This window comes from Musca vetustissima, unplaced genomic scaffold (assembly GCF_032173495.1).
Source record: "Musca vetustissima isolate MV318-11 ecotype Yass unplaced genomic scaffold, APGP_CSIRO_Mvet_v1 utg125739, whole genome shotgun sequence".
Classification (NCBI taxonomy): domain Eukaryota; kingdom Metazoa; phylum Arthropoda; class Insecta; order Diptera; family Muscidae; genus Musca; species Musca vetustissima.
In genome coordinates, this window is record NW_026885868.1 from 50,415 (window position 1) to 71,101 (window position 20,687).

At 30.7% G+C, this 20,687-nt stretch overlaps 1 protein-coding gene across 1 annotated transcript; it reads right to left on the reverse strand.

The window, feature by feature from the left end:
• Nucleotides 1–2,127: 2,127 nt before the first annotated feature.
• LOC133333168 (longitudinals lacking protein) lies at nucleotides 2,128–19,272 on the reverse strand (the record flags this gene model as incomplete). The annotated part of the gene is made up of 3 exons (XM_061541499.1): nucleotides 2,128–3,730; nucleotides 15,636–15,776; nucleotides 18,799–19,272. Coding segments are annotated over 3 exons (2,198 nt in total), but the record flags the coding sequence as incomplete, so codon positions are not given.
• Between the last annotated feature and the right edge of the window lie 1,415 nt (nucleotides 19,273–20,687).

Here is a 20,687-nt window from a genome sequence, read left to right on the forward strand (position 1 = left end):
CGTGCAAATCGAAAGATATTTAGGGACTTTGGTGCACCATTTACATTAAATCGGACGAAAATATATATGGGAGCTATATCTAAATCTGGACCGACTTTCAGGAAACTTCAGACACATTATTCTGATCCTCATTCAGAACTTCATGCCAAATTTCGTGCAAATCGAAATATATATAGGGACTTTGGTGCAGCATTTACATAAAATCGGACGAAAATATATATGGGAGCTATATCTAAATCTGGACCGATTTTCAGGAAACTTCAGACAAATTATTCTAGACCTAATTCACTACGCTGTGCTAAATTTCGTGTTAATCGAAAAATATATAGGGACTTTGGTGCACCATTTAAATTAAATCGGAGGAAAATATATATGGGAGCTATATCTAAATCTGGACCGATTTTCACGAAACTTAACACACATCATTCTACACTTAATTCAGTACCCCATGCAAAATTTCGAGCAAATCGAAAGATATATACGGCCTTTGGTGCCCCATTTACATTAAATCGGACGAAAATATATATGGGAGGTATATCTAAATCTGGACCGATTTTCAGGAAACTTAACACACATCATTCTGGTCCTCATTCAGAACCTCATGCCAAATTTCATGCAAATCGAAAGGTATAGAGGGCCTTTGGTGCCCCATTTACATTAAATCGGACGAAAATATATATGAGAGCTATATCTAAATTTGGACCGATTTTCAGGAAACTTAACACACATCATTCTGGTCCTCATTCAGAACTTCATGCCAAATTTCATGCAAATCGAAAGGTATAGAGGGACTTTGGTGCAGCATTTACATAAAATCGGACGAAAATATATATGGGAGCTATATCTAAATCTGAACTGATTTTCAGGAAACTTAACACACATCATTCTACACTTAATTTAGTACCCCATGCAAAATTTCGAGCAAATCAAAAGATATATAGGGACTTTGGTGCCCCATTTACATTAAATCGGACGAAAATATATACGAGAGCTATATCTAAATCTGAACCGATTTTCACGAAACTTAACACACATCATTCTGGTCCTCATTCAGAACTTCATGCCAAATTTCATGCAAATCGAATGATATATAGGGACTTTGATGCCCCATTTACCTTAAATCGGATGAAAATATATATGGGAGCTATATCTAAATCTGAACCGATTTTCTTCAATTTCAATAGGGTTCGTCCTTGGGCCAAATAAATGAGCTGTGCCAAATTTCATCCAAATCGAATCATGAATTCGACCTGTACTTTGTTAACAAAAATACATGGACAGACGGACCTGCGTAAATCGACTCAGAAGGTGATTCTATGCATATTCTCAAAAGGAACCATGCGTCTATCTCGATTCCTTTTGCCTGTTACAAACATATGCACAAAGACATTATACCCTGTACCACACAGGGTATAAAAAAATCAAATATTTTTTAAGTTTCTTTTCTGGTCATGAATTTGAAAAAAATATTTTTTCAAGGACTGTGTAAGGCGAGGATTAAAAAAAATAATAATTAGTTTAAATATTGTTTTAAAAAATATTTTTTAAGTTTTTTTAATTTTTTAGGGATTTAATTTTTTTTTTTAATTTTTAGATTTTTTGGATTTTTGTAAAAATATTTAAAATATATTTTAAAAATCTTTCCAGGATTAGTATTAAAAAAATTTCAAAAGATTAAATTCTTTTTCAAAAAACTGGATTTTTTTAAAAAATATTTTTAAGAACTTTTTTTTTTAATTTTTTAAGTATTTTTTTTTTAAATAATATTTTCTAAATTTTTTGAATATATTTTTTTTTATTTTATTATGACTTGAATTTTTAATAATAATTTTGTTCGGGACGAAATTCTTACCATTATTACAGTCACGTTCCGATTCCATCGTTTCCTCTTCCACCTCCTCCTCATTTTCTTCTTTAACACTTTTCTCTTCCTTGTCGTCATCATCGCCATCCTCCTCCTCCTCTTCCACACATGGTGTTACCACATTCTTCCAATTTGTCTCTCCCCACCACCACCATTGCCACAAATCCACACAATTTTCCCCAGTCAATCTCTTCGTCGTATTACACTGTCCTCGTCGTCATCTCGCCGTCGTCGCATCCTCGTCACATTCCAACTGAGATTGGGCCCAAAGATAGGCCCACACTCATTTGGAACAGTCGATGATTAACTTGGAATTGGAATCATCCGAAACATTGGCACTGCTGACATTCGATTCACATTTTGTCGAATATTTCGAACGACGGCGACTTGCCAGCTGAGGCATATTCGAATGATGCTTGCGGACATGTACCCCAAGGTTACCCCTTTGCTTTGATTTGTACGGGCAATAGGGACACTGATGTGATGGTTCCTTACCACCACATTCGACATTCTCGTGTCGGCGCAGTGTCGATTTCCAACGATATTTCTTACCACAATGGCGGCATTCGTAAATCGGTTCACCATCTGCCCCGATGCCAGTGGGACCGGAATTTTCATTCGGACTTGTGTTGCCAAAATCGCCTAGGGAATATTCCAAGTTGCGGAAGGCCTGAGCCTGAGCAGCTAAATTCATATATTTCTGAGATTCATCGGAGAGATAATCTACCGAGCCGGGAGTGGCGGGGGCCGAATTTTGTGACAAGGCATTTTGTAAAAGTTGGGGGAAAGCCACACCACCACCTGCCGCACCATTACCACCTCCATTCTTCGACTGATCCATCAGATGGATATCATCGAAGGCGTTGTAGCGGGAGTCATCCTCATCATCACCATCATTGGGCTCGGAATTTGTATCGCATTCCGAATTGCGTTGCTGCCTTAGGAAGGTTTCTAAAATTTTGGTGGGTGTGGATTCGTTTGTTTTGTGCAGAGCCTTGAAGTTGCCTTTTTGGAATTTCATGATTTCTTGGGCGCGAATTTGCTGCTGAAAATTGTGATAGCCATCCCGAATGAGAGCAGCGGCAATGGCTGCAGCCTGGGTATTGGCTCCAGGAACTTGTTTGATCACACTGTCTGCAGTGGTGGGTGGTGCGGTCTCTACCAACCCCGTGGTGGGATTTATGATGGGTTTAATGTCCAGTGGCTCATCACTGGTGTTGATGGTGGGTGTCACGGTCAACACCGAGGTGGGTATGGCTGTTATAAAAGGTGTTGTGGGCGTGGGGGTTGGGGTGTTCACATTATCCCCCTCCAATTTGGCTTTTAGCGTATATTTCAACTTGGGATGTAGCGAGGCCGCACCCATTGTGGGTGTGGCAGCAGTCACCAGCTTTTCATCGGCAAAACTATTTTTAATTGCCGTCTCTGAGGCGGCACCATTTGTGGCAATGGCCGCAATGCTGGATGGCTCCAAAGTCTCCGCGGAGGTGGGTGAAGTTTGGCCACAGAATTTCGACACCACAGCCCCCAGCACCGAGGTTTGTGATTGCTGTTTGGGTACCTTGGCCGCTGCATTGGCCCTATAGAATTCATAAAGCATATCGGAAACATCTGACATGGACAAACGTTTGCGATTAATTTCATTGCCACCCGCAGCACCACCACCAATTAGAGCGGCGGCAGCAGCAACGGTATGGGAGGCAACATCACCCAAAGAATTTTGAGATTTGGTATTGTTGTTGTTATTATTGTTGTTGCTATTGGGGCTAATGCTGCCGGGCCGGGATTTACGTCGGTTCACTTTTTTCGGCACTTGATTTGGTGCGGTATTTTCTTTGTGCGGTTGATCCAATTTCTGGGTTAAATCTGTAAGGAGGGAGAGACCGAGGGGAAGGGTATAAATTAAATTCTTCGTTTTTTTGTAATTTTGAATGAAATTAATTTGTTTGTTCCATCATGAAAAAGCAAAATATTTTTTCAAGCTCTGCATGTTTGAATTTGGTTTCAAATGAAATGTTTGTCTTTGTAAAGATTAGCAATAAAATGAAAATTTTGAGGTTATGATAGAAGTATTTTACAAAAGGTAATATTTTTTTTAAATGAAGTTTTTAAATGGGGTTAATAAATTGTATCAAATCTATTATAAGTCTATTATGTTATTAATAATTTAATAAATTTTTTTGTTAAAATATATTTTAATACTTTCCCAAAATATCATTAGTATAGCTAAAACTAACTACAGTGATGACATGCGTAATGTCCATTTGGACACAAAATATGTAAAATATTTTTTTTAATGATTTATAAATTTGTATAATTTTAATAAGTATTTTTTTATAGGCTCGCTTTCTCCAAAAAAAAAAAAACTTTTTTACATTTTATTTATTGACGTATAAATTTAAAAAAGCATTCCCTTTTTATAATTATGAATTTCATCTTTATAATTTTTTCTTTTTAGTTTTTTTATTTATCTTTACTTCTATTTTTTAATAAAAATATATTTACAAATTATTATTAAGTTCTCACTGGTTTATATATATTAATAGTGTGTCTCAAATGCCAAACTGAAACTAAAAATATATATTTATACATATTTAATAACTAATATAATAAATAATAAATAAAATATATTCATCCCTTTACTCATTTATCATGTTTGGTTTTGTTCCCACATACATAATTCCTATTCAAAAAGGTTGCTAAACGTTTGTGTCTTAAGTCTTTTGTTCTTATAATATCATCTCTAAATAATTATCACCTTCTCTATAGCAGTACAATGTGCGTGAGAGAGAGAGAGAGCGCGCATATTTACAATTGTAACACACCGTATACATGGTTCGTTTCTTAAGTCTTTTGTTTTAACTGTGTACATGACCAACTCAACTTGATTAACTGTTAAGAGAGTGGGCATTCTCTCTCCGAGTTGTGAGTACAGGCAATATACAAAGACTTAAGAAACGAACATGTAATTAATTAATAACAGTAAATGTTAAGAGTGTGGATATTTTCTCTCTCTCTCTCTCTTATTATAAATCACCACAGAGTTGTGAGTACAGGCAATATACAAAGACTTAAGAAACGAACATGTAATTTAATAATAATAATAGTAAAAGTTTTCTCGCTCTTAACTCTCTTTTGTTTATTTATCTCTTCTATATAATAAATAATGAAAGAGATCATGTGTGTGTGGCTTATTATTATTATTGAATTATTGCTGCATATATATTTTTTATATTTTAACTTTTAATACTAAATTATTTTAAGCTCCATAACCATTTGCGAGTACTAAGCTTTGTACAAATAATGCTGTCACTAATTTTATAATAATATAATTTTATATTGTTTTTAATAACAAATTACAATGAGCATGAATTTAATGATGATATTATTATTGGATGTTATATATTATGAAATATATGGCTGATCACCCTTGTGCATTATTTTGTTAGTTCCTTGTGATGTTGCTAATGATGATGGTGGTGCGGGATTATTAGTCGTTTTGCAAATGATGTTCTCATGATTACCTTATTTTGCCTTTTTGGTGATACCTAGAAAAAGAGAAAAATAGGTTAGTTCAAGTCAACAAAATTTTAACTGGAATGGGAAATGAGGGAATAACTCTACATCCTGGTGGTTCAAATGGAATCTGAAACAAAAAGAAAAAACAAATATATTAATCAGTAAATAACACTAAAATTAAAAATATGGATATGGGAATGCAGAAATGTTTATAGTGCAGTTTTAAATTGAGGGTGGTTTTGTGCGAATGTGTGTGCTTAGAAATTGTGGGATATTTTTTAAACAAGTTAAAAAAAAATAAAAAAGGATTTTTTTTCGTATAGAAAAAAATACGGAATAATTTTTTTCGTATAGAAAAAAAATTGGAATAATTTTTTTTTGTATAGAAAAAAAATTGGAATAATTTTTTTCGTATTGAGGGCGGTTTTGTGCGAATGTGTGTGTGTGCTAAGAAATTGTGTGATATTTTTCTGAACAATTTTGAAAAAAATAGACTTGTGATACTGGCTAAAGGTCAGGCATATTTTTTTCTTAAACTAAAGTAGAAACTGAAGTCCTGCAATTTTTTTTAATTAGAAAAAAAGTGAGCTGAGGTTCCTGTGAATTGGTTTCTTTAGAAAAAATGGGAATGAGTTGCGATTTATTTCTATAGAAAAAATGGGTACTGCAGTTCCGATGATTTTTTTTTCTATAGAAAAATTGAGAACGGATTTTCTCCGAACTTTTTTCTATAGATAAAATGGGAACTGAAGTTCCCATACGGCGATTTTCTCTATAAAAAACAAAATTGGGAACAGAGGTTTCTGTGAATTTTGTTTCTATTAAAAATTCGAGATTTTTCATTATAACAAAAAAAATAGAAATAAGGTTTCTGAGAATTTTTTCTATAGAAAGAAAGGGAACTTTAAGGTTTCGCAATTTTTTTCTATAGAAAAAATGCCAAAGTGAGGTTTTCCGAAAAAATATTGGGAACTGGGGTTCTCCGATTTTTTTTTCACAAGAAAAAAAATTGGAATCTGTGGTTCCCGAAGATCTGTGATTTTTTTTGTAGAAAAAATGCGAACGGAGTTTCTCCGATTTTTTTTCTAATAAATTTTTTTCATTATAAAAAATTTGGAACTGAGGTTTCTGAGATTTTTTTTATAGAAAGAATGGGACCTAAGGTTTTGCAAAACTAGTTTCTATAGAAAAAATGCGATCTGAGGTTTTACGATTTTTTTCTAAAGAAAAAAATTGGGAACTGAGGTTCTACGATTTTTTTTTCTAAAAAAAAATTGGGAACTGAGGTTTTACGATTTTTTTCTAAAGGAAAAAATTGGGAATTGAGTTATTTTTTTTCTATAGAAATAATTTAAAAATGAGGTCATGTAAATTTTATTTTATAGAATTTTATTTTTATAGGAAAAAGTGGGAACTGATGTTTCTGCGAATTTAATTTCTATTTTCATTTTCTTTAGAAAACAATTTACCGAACCTTGCCAATTTTCCTACAGAAAAAAATCACAGGAATCTCAGTTCCAATTTTTATAGAAAAAATACCACAGAGCCTTTGGCTATTTTTTCGGCAGAAAAATATTCGCAGGATCTCAGTTCCCAATTTTTTCCTATAGAAATATTTCACATGGCCTCAGCTCTTATTTTTGTACATAGAAAAAAATCAAAGGATCACAGTTCACTTGTTTTAAATTATTGGCATGATGTTGATTTTCAGGAAGATATCCGTCAAAGGGAAAAATATTCCTCAAGCGTTGCTCTGCATTTCATACTCACACACCAAGCGTGTAAAAGGAGGATTTATGGCTTAAAAATGTAATTTAAATGAAAAAAACGTTGGTCAATTTTTTTAAATAAAAATTTAAATTTTTTCAAAAACTTTCAAGCTAATAAGCTTAAAGTACGAGTAAGCTTTTTTAAATATAACACACAATTACACAAGCACACACACAAAACTTTTTTTGCACAAAAAAAATTTCTTTCAAAACAAAAAAAATTAAAAAATAATAATCGCGGTTTTTGAAGCGTCAAAAGCGTCTTTACTGCACTACAAACATTTCTGCACTAGCTGACATCAAAAGAAAAAGCAATTTTAGCTTACAAAATAATACAGGCCACCAAAACACACAATACCCTCGCACACACACACACATTTGCATTCTCCTCTCCTATTTATGAAAGAGAAAATCCCATTGAATGTTTTACTCAAATTACAAAGGACTTAAGGCAGCAGCAACAACAACAACAACACAGGCATTTCTAAATTTATTTTCCCAGAATTTAAGCGAAAAAGTCGAATTTTCCATACTCATTTGGAAAAATGAGTGGTGTGTGTGTGCATTACACACACAAATAGGCAAACCGAACAAACACCCATTAATCTGGCATTGAAATGCCAACGGAAAACTGTTACGCCTGCGCACATCTGTCAAAAGGATTTCTTTGTTTTGTTTTTTGCTTTTGTTGTGTTTTTAGAAAACTTGTTACCTACTCTTCTCCTACAATCCAAAAAAGGATAGCAACTAATAGGTGGTATGTGTGTGTACAGGGTTGCCATTTGAGATTTTTATATTCGAAAAGAACTGATTTACTTTTCACGGGGACCTCAGGTTTCAATTTTTTTCTATGAAAAAGATCACAGAATAATTCGGAATAATTTTTTTCGTATAGAATAAAATCGGAATAACATTTTTCCGTATGAAAACCAGTAAGAAAAGTAGTAAAGTCGGACGGGGCCGACTATATGATACCATTCACCACTTTGGGTATATTCAATCCTAACAGAAGTCGCATTTTTGAAGGACCAGTAAAAGGAAATTGGATCCATAAACATGTCATTCTGCAACCGATACTAAATTTTTTCATTTGGTCAGATATAGAAGCTATATCTAAATCTGAACCGATTTTCAGGAAACATAACACACATCATTCTAGACCTAATTCATTGGGCTATGCAAAATTTCGGACAAATCGAAAGGTATAGAGGGATTTTGGTGTACCATTTACATTAAATCGGACGAAAATATATATGGGAGCTATATCTAAATCTGAACCGATTTTCACGAAACTTAATACACATCATTCCAGACCTAATTCAGTACGCTGTGCCAAATTTCGTTCAATTCGAAAGATATATAAGGACTTTGGTGCACCATTTACATAAAATCGGATGAAACTATATATGGGAGCTATATCTAAATCTGAACCGATTTTCAGGAAACTTAAAATACATCATTCTGGTCCTCATTCAGAACTTAATGCCAAATTTCATGCAAATCGAAAGATATATAGGGACTTTGGTGCCCCATTTACCTTAACTCGGACGAAACTATATACGGGAGCTATATCTAAATCTGAACCGATTTTCTTCAATTTCAATAGGTTTCGTCGTTAGGCCAAATAAATGATCTGTGCCAAATTTCATACAAATCGGATCATAAATTCGACCTGTACTTTGTTAACAAAAATACATGGACGGACGGACAGACGGACATGCGTAAATCGACGCAGAAAGTGATTCTATGCTTATTCTCAAAAGGAACCATGTGTCTATCTCGATTCCTTTTGCCTGTTACAAATATATGCTCAAAGACATATGTGAAGGGTATAAATAGTCGGAATAATTTTTTGTATAGAAAAAAAATTCGAAAATTGTATATTGGAAAAAAATCGGAATATTTTTTTCGTATAGAAACAAATTCCGAATAATTTTTTTCGTATAGAAACAAATTCCGAATAATTTTTTTTCGTATCAAAAAAAATCGGAATAATTTTTTTCGTATAGAAAAAAATTCGGAATAATTTTTTTGTATAGAAAAAAATTCGGAATATTTTTTTTGTATAGAAAAAAATTCGGAATATTTTTTTTCGTACAGAAAAAAATTCGGAATATTTTTTTTTGTATAGAAAAAAATTCGGAATATTTTTTTTTGGAATAGAAAAAAATTCGGAATAATTTTTTTCGTATAGAAAAAAAATCGGAATAATTTTTTTCGTATAGAAAAAAATCGGAATAATTTTTTTCGTATAGAAAAAAATTCGCAGAATTTTTTTTTGTATAGAAAAAAATTCGGAATAATTTTTTTTGTATAGAAAAAAATTCGGAATAATTTTTTTCGTATAGAAAAAAATTCGGAATCATTTTTTTCGTATAGAAAAAAATTCGGAATCATTTTTTTCGTATAGAAAAAAATTCGGAATCATTTTTTTCGTATAGAAAAAAATTCGAAATAATTTTTTTCCGTATAGAAAAAAATTCGGATTAATTTTTTTGCGTATAGAAAAAAATTCGGAATAATTTTTTTCCGTATAGAAAAAAATTCGGAATAATTTTTTTCCGTATAGAAAAAAATTCGAAAACAATTTTTTTCCGTATAGAAAAAAATTCGAAAACAATTTTTTTCCGTATAGAAAAAAATTCGAAAACAATTTTTTTCCGTATAGAAAAAATTCGAACACAATTTTTTTCCGTATAGAAAAAAATTCGGAATAATTTTTTTCCGTATAGAAAAAAATTCGGAATAATTTTTTTCCGTATAGAAAAAAATTCGGAATAATTTTTTTCCGTATAGAAAAAAATTCGGAATATTTTTTTTCGTATTTTTTTTTTTTCGTATAGAAAACAATTCGGAATAATTTTTTTCCGTATAGAAAAAAATTCGGAATAATTTTTTTCCGTATAGAAAAAAATTCGGAATAATTTTTTTTTGTATATAAAAAATTCGGAATATTTTTTTTTCGTATAGAAAAAAATTCGGAATAATTTTTTTTCGTATGGAAAAAATTCTGTGTAGCCTCAGTTCCCATTTTTTTCATATAGAAATTAATTCGGCTGAAACTCAGTCCCAATTTTTTTATGTATTTTTTCTATCAGTTTTCAAAATCGACCAAATTTTGTTAAATTTTCTTTTTTGGTCGGAAAAGCCTGAAGACAGAATTCAACATGTATTTGTGTGTGTGTATGAAGAATTTTCAACGCGAAAAGTTTTTTTCCAAAATCCATGAAACCAGACACTCTCGCACGTCTAGACTTTGTTTTTCTATTATCCTCTGTCTACTTTCTCCCTCACTCACTTGCTCTCTTTCTCTCTCTCCGACTATTTAGCTATTGGTTGTATGCGTAGGCATTCCGGTGAAAAAGGATACATGGTGCGCTGCAAGTGTTTAATGCTTTGTTTGGCTAATGTCTGGATTAAAATAACAACAACAAAAGATCATATCGGACAGACAGACCGACCGACCAACCACTATAAGTTTCATGTAAGCAAAGGATCAGCGATCCTGTGTTATTGTTGTTGCCCATTGTGTGCAAGCATACTTTTTTCGCTTTGTGTATATGTATTTATTTTTGTTGTTGGTTGTTGCATATCCTTTTTCTGTCAGATTTATTTTTGCTATCTACCCAGCTACCTACTATTCATCACTTTTACTTTACTGGTTGATGGGCTGGCAGGCTTGCATATTTATTTTCTAATATTTTGGGAAATTTTCGATTTGTTTTTCTTTGGAAATTTGAAAAGCAACAACCTCTGTTGGAAACTTTGAAATTTCCATGAAAAAACAAACGATCGCAATTAAGGAGGGTGGTCTGGAAACCTCAGGAAAAAATTTTCTATAGAAAAAATTATTGGCGGAACCTCAGTTCCCAATTTTTTTTACTATAGGAAAAATTCGCAGGACCACAAATCCATGTTTTTCCATGTATATAAAAAAATCGGGAAAATTTCCAATTTTTTTATAGAAAAAATTCAAAGGACCCCAGGTCCGAAATTTTTTCCCACAGAGAAAATTCGGCGGCACCTCAGTTACAATTTGTTTTAAAGAAAAAAATCGATCGGAGTCCATGTTTTTTATAGAAAAAAATCGGAGAACCTCATGTTACACTTTTTTCTACAGTGAAAATTTCAAGGGACCTCAGGACTGATTTCATTATTTTTCCCCTACCATTTTCATACCCACCCTCGTAAAGAAAATCAATATTTTTTTCAACCGCACACAATTTGTGATCTAAGTGTTCGATAAATTCTGCTGGTTAAAAATACCCGCTCACATTTTCTCAAACACACTTCGATTGAAGGTCAGCTAAACAAAGGATGAAGTTTTCAAGGTCAGAATTTCGATGCATAACAACAAACATATGGAAACACATACAAATAAATTTGTTCGGTGTGACCTCTGGGAAAAGTGTATTGGTGAGGGTGTGTGCGTGAGCAGCATCCTACTGAGTTCGCTGTGAGTTCTACGTGATTTCATGTGCTGTGAGCGATCAACCGATCGATCTATCTTTCGTTCGACCAATTGTCCATTTGGCAAAAGAAATTGTTACGCTTCATTTGTGACATGTCCAATTTTTGTGGTCAGTCATGAAGGGGAAGGGGGTGTTTCTCAGCTATTTACTTTGTAATTTAAGGAGGGTGGGTATTGTCTCTTTTCGAAATTTCGCTATTTTTCTTAAGAGGAATTATTGATTTGTAATTGAGGTAATTGAATTGTGAAAGAGACCAAGGAAAATAATGAGAAGAATTTTCTCAAGGCAGTAGCAGACAATAATCTTTAGAAACTGAGGAAAAAATTATTCCGATTTTTTCTAAATATTCCGATTTTTTTCTATACGAAAACAATTACTCCGATTTTTTTCTACACGAAAACAAGTACTCCGAATTTTTTCTATACAAAAACGACTACTCCGAATTTTTTCTATACGAAAACAATTACTCCGAATTTTTTTTCTATACGAAAAAAATTATTCCCAATTTTTCTCTATACGGAACAAATACAAAAACAAATTATTCCAATTTTTTTTTTCTATACGGAAAAAAATTATTCCGAATTTTTTTCTATACGGAAAAAAATTATTCCGAATTTTTTGTTCTATACGAAAAAAAAAATTATTCCGAATTTTTTTTATACGGAAAAAAATTATTCCGAATTTTTGTTCTATACGGAAAAAAATTATTCCGAATTTTTTTTCCAAATTTTTTTGTTCTATATGGAAAAAATTATTCCGAATTTTTTGTTCTATACGAAAAAAATTATTCCGAATTTTTTGTTCTATATGGAAAAAAAATTATTCCGAAGTTTTTGTTCTATACGGAAAAAATTATTCCGAATTTTTTGTTCTATACGGAAAAAATTATTCCGAATTTTTTGTTCTATACGGAAAAAATTATTCCGAATTTTTTGTTCTATACGGAAAAAATTATTCCGAATTTTTTTCTATACGGAAAAAAATTATTCCGAATTTTTTTTTCTATACGGAAAATATTATTCCGAATTTTTTTCTATACGGAAAAAAATTATTCCGAATTTTTTTCTATACGGAATAAAAATATTCCGAATTTTTTTCTATACGGAAAAAAATTATTCCGAATTTTTTTCTATACGGAAAAAAATTATTCTGAATTTTTTTATTATTCCGAATTTTTTTCTATACGGAAAAAAATTATTCCGAATTTTTTTCTATACGGAAAAAAAATTATTCCGAAATTTTTTCTATACGGAAAAAAATTATTCCGAACTTTTTTCTATACGGAAAAAAATTATTCCGAATTTTTTGTTCTATACGGAAAAAAATTATTCCGAATTTTTTGTTCTATACGGAAAAAAATTATTCCGAATTTTTTGTTCTATACGGAAAAAATTATTCCGAATTTTTTTCTATACGGAAAAAAAATATTTCGAATTTTTTTCTAAATACGAAAAAAATTATTCCGAATTTTTTTCTATGTACGAAAAAATTGATTCGGATTTTTTTTTATACAAAAAAAAATTATTCGGAATAATTTTGAAAATATTTTTTTCGTATAAAATTTATTTTTTTCCAAAATTTTTCATTTTCAAGGATAACTGTACATAATCCTTACGAGAAAAAGCCTTCATTCTCTTCATTTCTCTTTCACTTCTAAAATCCTCTCAGACATTGTCTGGGTGATAAAGGAAAGCCATGCGAATGGTGTCAACAAAAATCGAATGGGCATATGGTGAAGGAAGGCATGGAATTTTCCTTAAAGGAAAAACTTATTTTTAGAATTAAAAAAAAAAAACAACAACAAAAGCACTCAAAATGAGTGATGAGTTGATGTGTGAGAGAGTCTATTTGATGTCTATTTTAAAATGCCAAAACCTTTAGCATTTGAGAAAGAGAGGGTGGTGTAGTAAGAGAGTGAGAGAACTTGTTCTCTTGTTATCGAAAACTAGTATTTCTAAATTTGCTGTACTTACTTGAAAAGGATGATACTATTATTTTTTGGCTGACAAGGATAACACGAACAATGGATCCATTAAGTTCTCATCTCTTCTCTAACGATGTATTGTTGACTTTGCGTTTGAAATTTTCCTTTTTTTCACAACAAGAACAAAAACCTGTTGAGGATCACAGCATCACTAGATAAAATGCGAAAAAATGTATCCTTTGAAAGACGAAAAGACATTTTCGGCAAATGATGACGAAGATATAGGTTTTGGTTGTTTTGAATAGGGGCGTGTTAAAAATGGATAATAATTTCGATTATCCTGTCAAAAAGAAAAACAGAAGACAAGAGGATGTTATTCATAATTCAACAACAAAAAATGAATTTACACTTACCTTCAACATAAAAAGGGATAACAGGACAAAGAAGCTGCTGAAGAGGACGGGTTATAGGTCAGCTCTAGAAACATTGATAAGAAAGGATTAAATTAATTAAACAACAATTGGCTATTTTTTAGGGAAGGATAATGGATACTTACTGTAAGGGAAAATTCAAATTACTTTTCTATGCGAAAAAAATGTATCCATATTTTTTCTATGCGAAAAAATGTTTCCAAATTTTTTCTATGCGAAAAAAATGTTTCCAATTTTTTCCTATTCGAAAAAATGTTTCCGACTTTTTCTATGCGAAAACAAAATTTCCAAGCTTTTTTATTCGAAAAAAAATTACCGATTTTTTTCTATGCGAATTTTTTCCGATTTTTTAATGAAATAAAAAATTTCCGTATTTTTTATATGCGAAAAAAATTACCGATATTTTTCTATGCGAATTTTTTCCGATTTTTTTATGGAATAAGAAATCTCCGTATTTTTTTCTATGCGAAAAAAGTTTTCAGATTTTTTTCTATGCGAAAAAAATGTTTCCGAATTTTGTTTCTATGCGAAAAAAAGGTTTCCGATTTTTTTTTTCTATGCAAAAAAAATGTTTCCGAATTTTGTTTTTATGCGAAAAAATGTTACCAATTTTTTTCGGATTTTTATGCGAAAAAAAAGGTTTTGGATTTTTTTCTATGCGAAAACAAAATTTTCCAAGCTTTATTTATTCGAAAAAAAATTTACCAATTTTTTTTCTATGCGAAAATTTTTTTTTCCGATTTTTTTTTGCAATAAAATTTTTTTTTATTATATGCGAAAACAATGTTTCCGATTTTTTATTCTATCCGAAAAAAATAATTTCGAATTTTTTTCAATGCGAAAAAAATAATTTCGAATTTTTTTCTATGCGAAAAAAATGATTCAGATTTTTTCTATTCGAAAAAAAATTTTCGATTTTTTTCTATGCGAAAAAAATGTTTCCGCAAAAAAAATTTTTCCGATTTTTTTTTTCTATTCGAATAAAATTCCGATTTGTTCTATGCAAAAAAAAATCCGAATTTTTTTCTATTCGAAAAAAAATGTTTCCGAATTTTTTTCTATTCGAAAAAATATTTCCGATTTTTTCTTTGCGAAAAAAATTCCGATTTTTTCCTATGTAAAAAAATATTGTTTTTTTTTCCTATGCGAAATTTTTTTCAGAATTTGTTTATATTAATTACATTTTATAGGTTATGTTTTCTTATTATTATTTATTATTTTCAATTCGATTTCATCAACTTAATTTTCGTAAAAAAAACTAAATTTTTACAATTAGTAACAAAAATAAAAAATGTTTAAATTAATTTTTAACTATTTTACATTGTAACACATATACATACATACTTATTTTCAAATATATGTATAATATAATTAATTGGCAGGAATGTGGCTCTTCTAAGACTAAGGAATGCTGGCTGGCCGATGACTACAAACTAAGGAATGCATTTTCGTTTACATTAAGGATCCAAGTATTCGTATTGGTATCTCTTCGGAAGACATGTGATGATGAGGATGATGATGATCACGATTATGAGTATTAATTCCAGCTGAACAAAGTTGCAACCGGACTTTACATCGTCAAATCCTTATAGTGGACACTAATCATATGTCGTCGCAGGCAATCGTTCCGCTTATAGCTCATCGAGCATAGCTTACATTTGAATTGTCGTTCCACCCCAATACATTCCTTGGTGATGTGACGTTTCAGATGGCCACGTCGTAAGTAGCTGCGACCACATGTCATGCAGGGATAACGGCCATCAAAGGGCGGCAGATAGGCCAGCATTTGATCAAAATCTGAAGAACAAAAAATAAAAATAGAGAACTTGAGGTTTGGATCGAAAATTTTATTTAGTATTGATTTTTTTTTGTTTGTATATTTTATTTAATGTGAGTGGGTGGGGGTGTGCATTTGGTTGGGGTTAATATAAAAGCTGTCCCATTAAACTACCACTACTATATATATACTGACTCAAAACCCAGCAAAGCATACTTACTTCTATTTTTACCATTAACCCAACAAATTCCGAATTTTTGTTCTATACGAAGAAAATTATTCTGATTTGTTCTTTTCTATACGAAGAATATTATTCCGATTTTTTTTTCTATACGAATTTTTTGTTCTATACGAATTTTTATTCTATACGAAAAAAATTATTCCGAATTTTTGTTCTGTACGAAAAAAAATTATTCCGAATTTTTTTTCTATACGAAAAAAAATTATTCCGAATTTTTTTCTATACGAAAAAAATTATTCCGATTTTTTTCTATACGAAAAAAAAATTATTCCGATTTTTTTTCTATACGGAAAAAAAATTATTCCGAATTTTGTTTTTCTACGCGAAAAAAAATTACTCCGAATTTTTTTTTCTATGCGAAAAAAAATTGTTCCGAATTTTGTTTTTCTATGCGAAAAAAATTATTCGGATTTTTTTTTCTATACGAAAAAAATTATTCCGAATTTTTGTTCTATACAGAAAAATATATTTCCGAATTTTTGTTCTATACGGAAAAAAATTTTTCCGAATTTTTGTTCTATACGGAAAAAATTTTTTCCGAATTTTTTTTCTATGCGAAAAAAATTATTCCGAATTTTTTTTCTATACGAAAAAAATTATTCCGAATTTTTGTTCTATACGAAAAAAAAAAATTATTCCGAATTTTTGTTCTATACGATTTTTTTGTTCTATACGAATTTTTGTTCTATACGAATAAAATTATTCTGAATTTTTTTTCTACACGAAAAAAAAAATTATTCCGCTTTTTTTTCTATTCGAAAAAAATGCCCTCAGTGGGAACTGAGGTCTGTTCGAATTTTTTTCTATTCGAAAAAAATATTCCGATTTTTTTTCTATACGAAAAGAAAATTATTCCGATTTTTTTTCTATACGAAAAAAAAATTATTCCGAATTTTTGTTCTATACGAAAAAAAATTATTCCGAATTTTTTTTCTATACGAAAAAAAATTATTCCGAATTTTTTTTCTATACGAAAAAAATGATTCCAATTTTTTTTTCTATACGAAAAAAACGATTCCAATTTTTTTTTTACGAAAAAAATGATTAAAAATTTTTTTCTATACGAAAAAAAATGATTCCGATTTTTTCTATACGAAAAAAAAAATGATTCCGATTTTTTCTATACGAAAAAAATGATTCCGAATTTTTTTCTATACGAAAGAAAATGATTCCGAATTTCTATACGAAAAAAATGATTCCGAATTTTTGTTCTATTCGAAAAAAAATTATTCCGAATTTTTGTTATATTCTAAAAAAATTATTCCGAATTTTTGTTCTATACAAAAAAAAAAAAAAAAAAAAAAAAAAATATGATTCCGAATTTTTGTTCTATTCGAAAAAAAATATTCCGAACTTTTGTTCTATTCGAAAAAAAAATATTCCGAATTTTTTTTCTATACGAAATAAGTTATACCGAATTTTTGTTCTATATAAATGATTTTCTATACGAAAAAAATGATTCAGAATTTTTTTGTTCTATACGAACAAAAAAAATACTCCGAATTTTTGTTCTATACAAAAAAAAAATATTCCGAATTTTTTTCTATACGAAAAAAATGATTCCAATTTTTTTTCTATACGAAAAAAACGATTCCAATTTTTTTTACGAAAAAAATGATTCCGAATTTTTTTTCTATACGAAAAAAATGATTCCAAATTTTTTTCTATACGAAAAAAAAATAATTCCGTATTTTTCTATACGAAAAAAATGATTCCGAATTTTTTTCTATACGAAAGAAAATGATTCCGAATTTCTATACGAAAAAAAATGATTCTGAATTTTTGTTCTATTCGAAAAAAAATTATTCCGAATTTTTGTTCTATTCGAAAAAAATTATTCCGAATTTTTGTTCTATACAAAAAAAAAAAAAAAAAAATGATTCCGAATTTTTGTTCTATTCGAAAAAAATTATTCCGAATTTTTGTTCTATTCCAAAAAAATTATTCCGAATTTTTGTTCTATTCGAAAAAAATTATTCCGAATTTTTGTTCTATATGAAAAAAAAAATATTCCGATTTTTTTTCTATACGAAAAAAGTTATTCCGAATTTTTGTTCTATACAAAAAAAAAAAAAAAAAAAAGATTCCGAATTTTTGTTCTATTCGAAAAAAATTATTTCGAATTTTTGTTCTATTCGAAAAAAATTATTCCGAATTTTTGTTCTATATAAATGATTTTCTATACGAAAAAAATGATTCAGAATTTTTGTTCTATACGAACAAAAAAATTACTCCGAATTTTTGTTCTATACGAAAAAAAATATTCCGATTTTTTTTCTATACGAAAAAAAACGATTCCGAATTTTTTTTCTATACGAAAAAGGAAAAACGATTCCGAATTTTTTTCTATACGAAAAAAAAATATTCCGAATTTTTTTCTTTAGAAAAAAAAATATGTTTTTTCCAGGACTATTAAAGGACTTTAAAGAATATTTTTCCAAGGATAAAGGACCTAGTACTTAATACCAATAGTCAATGACATATAATAGTATTACATACATTAAATCTATTTACATAATTTGTATAAATACGACACACATGAAATAAGGACACACACACAACATATCGGACATATTCATTTGAAAACATTGAATTTATTACATACGAAAAAAGGACACACATGACTACAAAGTTTTTTTTTTTTAAACAATTTTACTAAGAACTATTTTTTTTGTACTTTAAGTGGCAAGATTGGGCCTGGAAGGCGCTAATCCTTGCTATACGTATCCATGATGGCAAATACCTTATAGCTCAATAATCGAGAAAATGTTGATTGTCAAAATCGGAATTGGATGAGGCACGAATTCGTTGATGCGGCTGATGAGTGGGATGTTGTGATAATTGTTTGCTGGCGCTGATGCTGTTGTGGTTGTTAAACTGTGGCGATGCCTCAAAATCGTTCACATACAAAGGTCTCTCCATGCTCGACGATGATACATTTGCTATGGATAATCCTGGTCCTGACGATAATGACGATCGATTGTGTTCATAATATCCTGCCGCCGTACTTATATCATCCATATAATCATCAATTGTCCGACTGCGATATGGTCCAGCCCTCACAACGTTGTGAGCCTTAAGCAGATGTCTACGCAAATCTTCGCTGCGTTTATAGCGTGATGGACAGCGGTCGCAAACGTATTTCGGTGCGATGCCAATGCATTCGTTGTTAATGTGCCGCTTCAGATGGCCCTTGCGTAAATAACTTTTACCGCAAACATGGCAGGGGTAGCGTTGTTCCGTTCCGGAGCGTTCATCATGTCGGGAATTGGGATCTACAGGTGGTGGGTTGGGTTGGTGGTGTGGGGAGAAAAATCAAAAAAGAAAAGAGAGGAGAGGTTAATTTCTGTTTCATTTTTTTTTGGAACTAAAAAAATAATTTTAAAAATATTTTTTTTAAATATTGAAAACTATATTTTATTATTTATTATTATTTAAAAAAAATAACACAAAAAAGATGAAAATTATACACAAATGATAATAAATAATAAAATAAAAATATTTTATATAATAAATTATAACATTAGAAATAATATTTAAAACTAGTTTTTATACACACATTTTCGAATACTGATATCTAGGTTTTGAAAATGCCTACAATTTTGGCCAGACAGACATATACAAATTTACAAAAATACTTTAATACTTCAATTTTTTTTTTTTTTTGAAAACACTCACGAAGTACTTACCTTCGTCCAAAAAAATATAAGTTTCCCATTTGAGTGAATTTTTTCAAAGAGTCGTCAGAGGGGAATTATTCCAGGGTGCGCAAAAATTCGCTCGCGATTGATTCATTTTACGAATGAATTTATGGCGATAAATTCTTTACCAAACGAGCATTCGCCAAAGAATGTTCGCACACACATACACATAACAAACGAGTGAGAGCACACAACAACGATCGTTCGTTTCGTTTGGTGGTTGAAATTCTTTCTGACATTCACTCGCGAATGAAAACAAACATTCCCGAATTCTCGCGGATGCTAAAAACAGCGACAACAATAACAACAAATGTTCGTGAACGTTCAATAGTTGTTGGACATGGGTTTTGTTATGTGTTTCGTGCAATGCGAACATTCGGGAGAGATTGCAAATGCTTGTTCATTCATTGTAACTTTGTAACATTCGCGATAAATTGAAAACATTCGAATTCTTGCGCCTGAGCATTCGTGAGAAAGAGCGTATTTTAATCATTCTTCGCACCCTGGATTATTCTAATGAATATTTTTCATCGATTTAAAAAATAAAAATACATTTTCCAATGATTTTTCGAAGACTAAGGATATAAAGGCCAATTGGCCGGTACAGAGACCACAGGTCTTTATAAAGGCCAATTGGTCGCTATAGAGACCACATGTCTTTACAAAGGCCAATTGGCCGCTATCGAGATCATAGGTCTATATAAAGGCCTATTGGCCGCTATAGAGACCACAGGTCTTTATAAAGACCAATTGGCCGGTATAAAGACTACAGGTCTTTATAAAGACCAATTGGCCGGTATAGAGACCACTGGCGTTTATAGGGACCACAGGCCTGTATAGAAACCACAGGTCTTTATAACCACGAATTGACCGGTATAGAGACCACAGGTCTTTATAAAGACCAAGTGGCCGGAATAGAGACCACTGGCGTGTATAGGGACCACAGGCCTGTATAGAAACCACAGGTCTTTATAACCACGAATGGACCG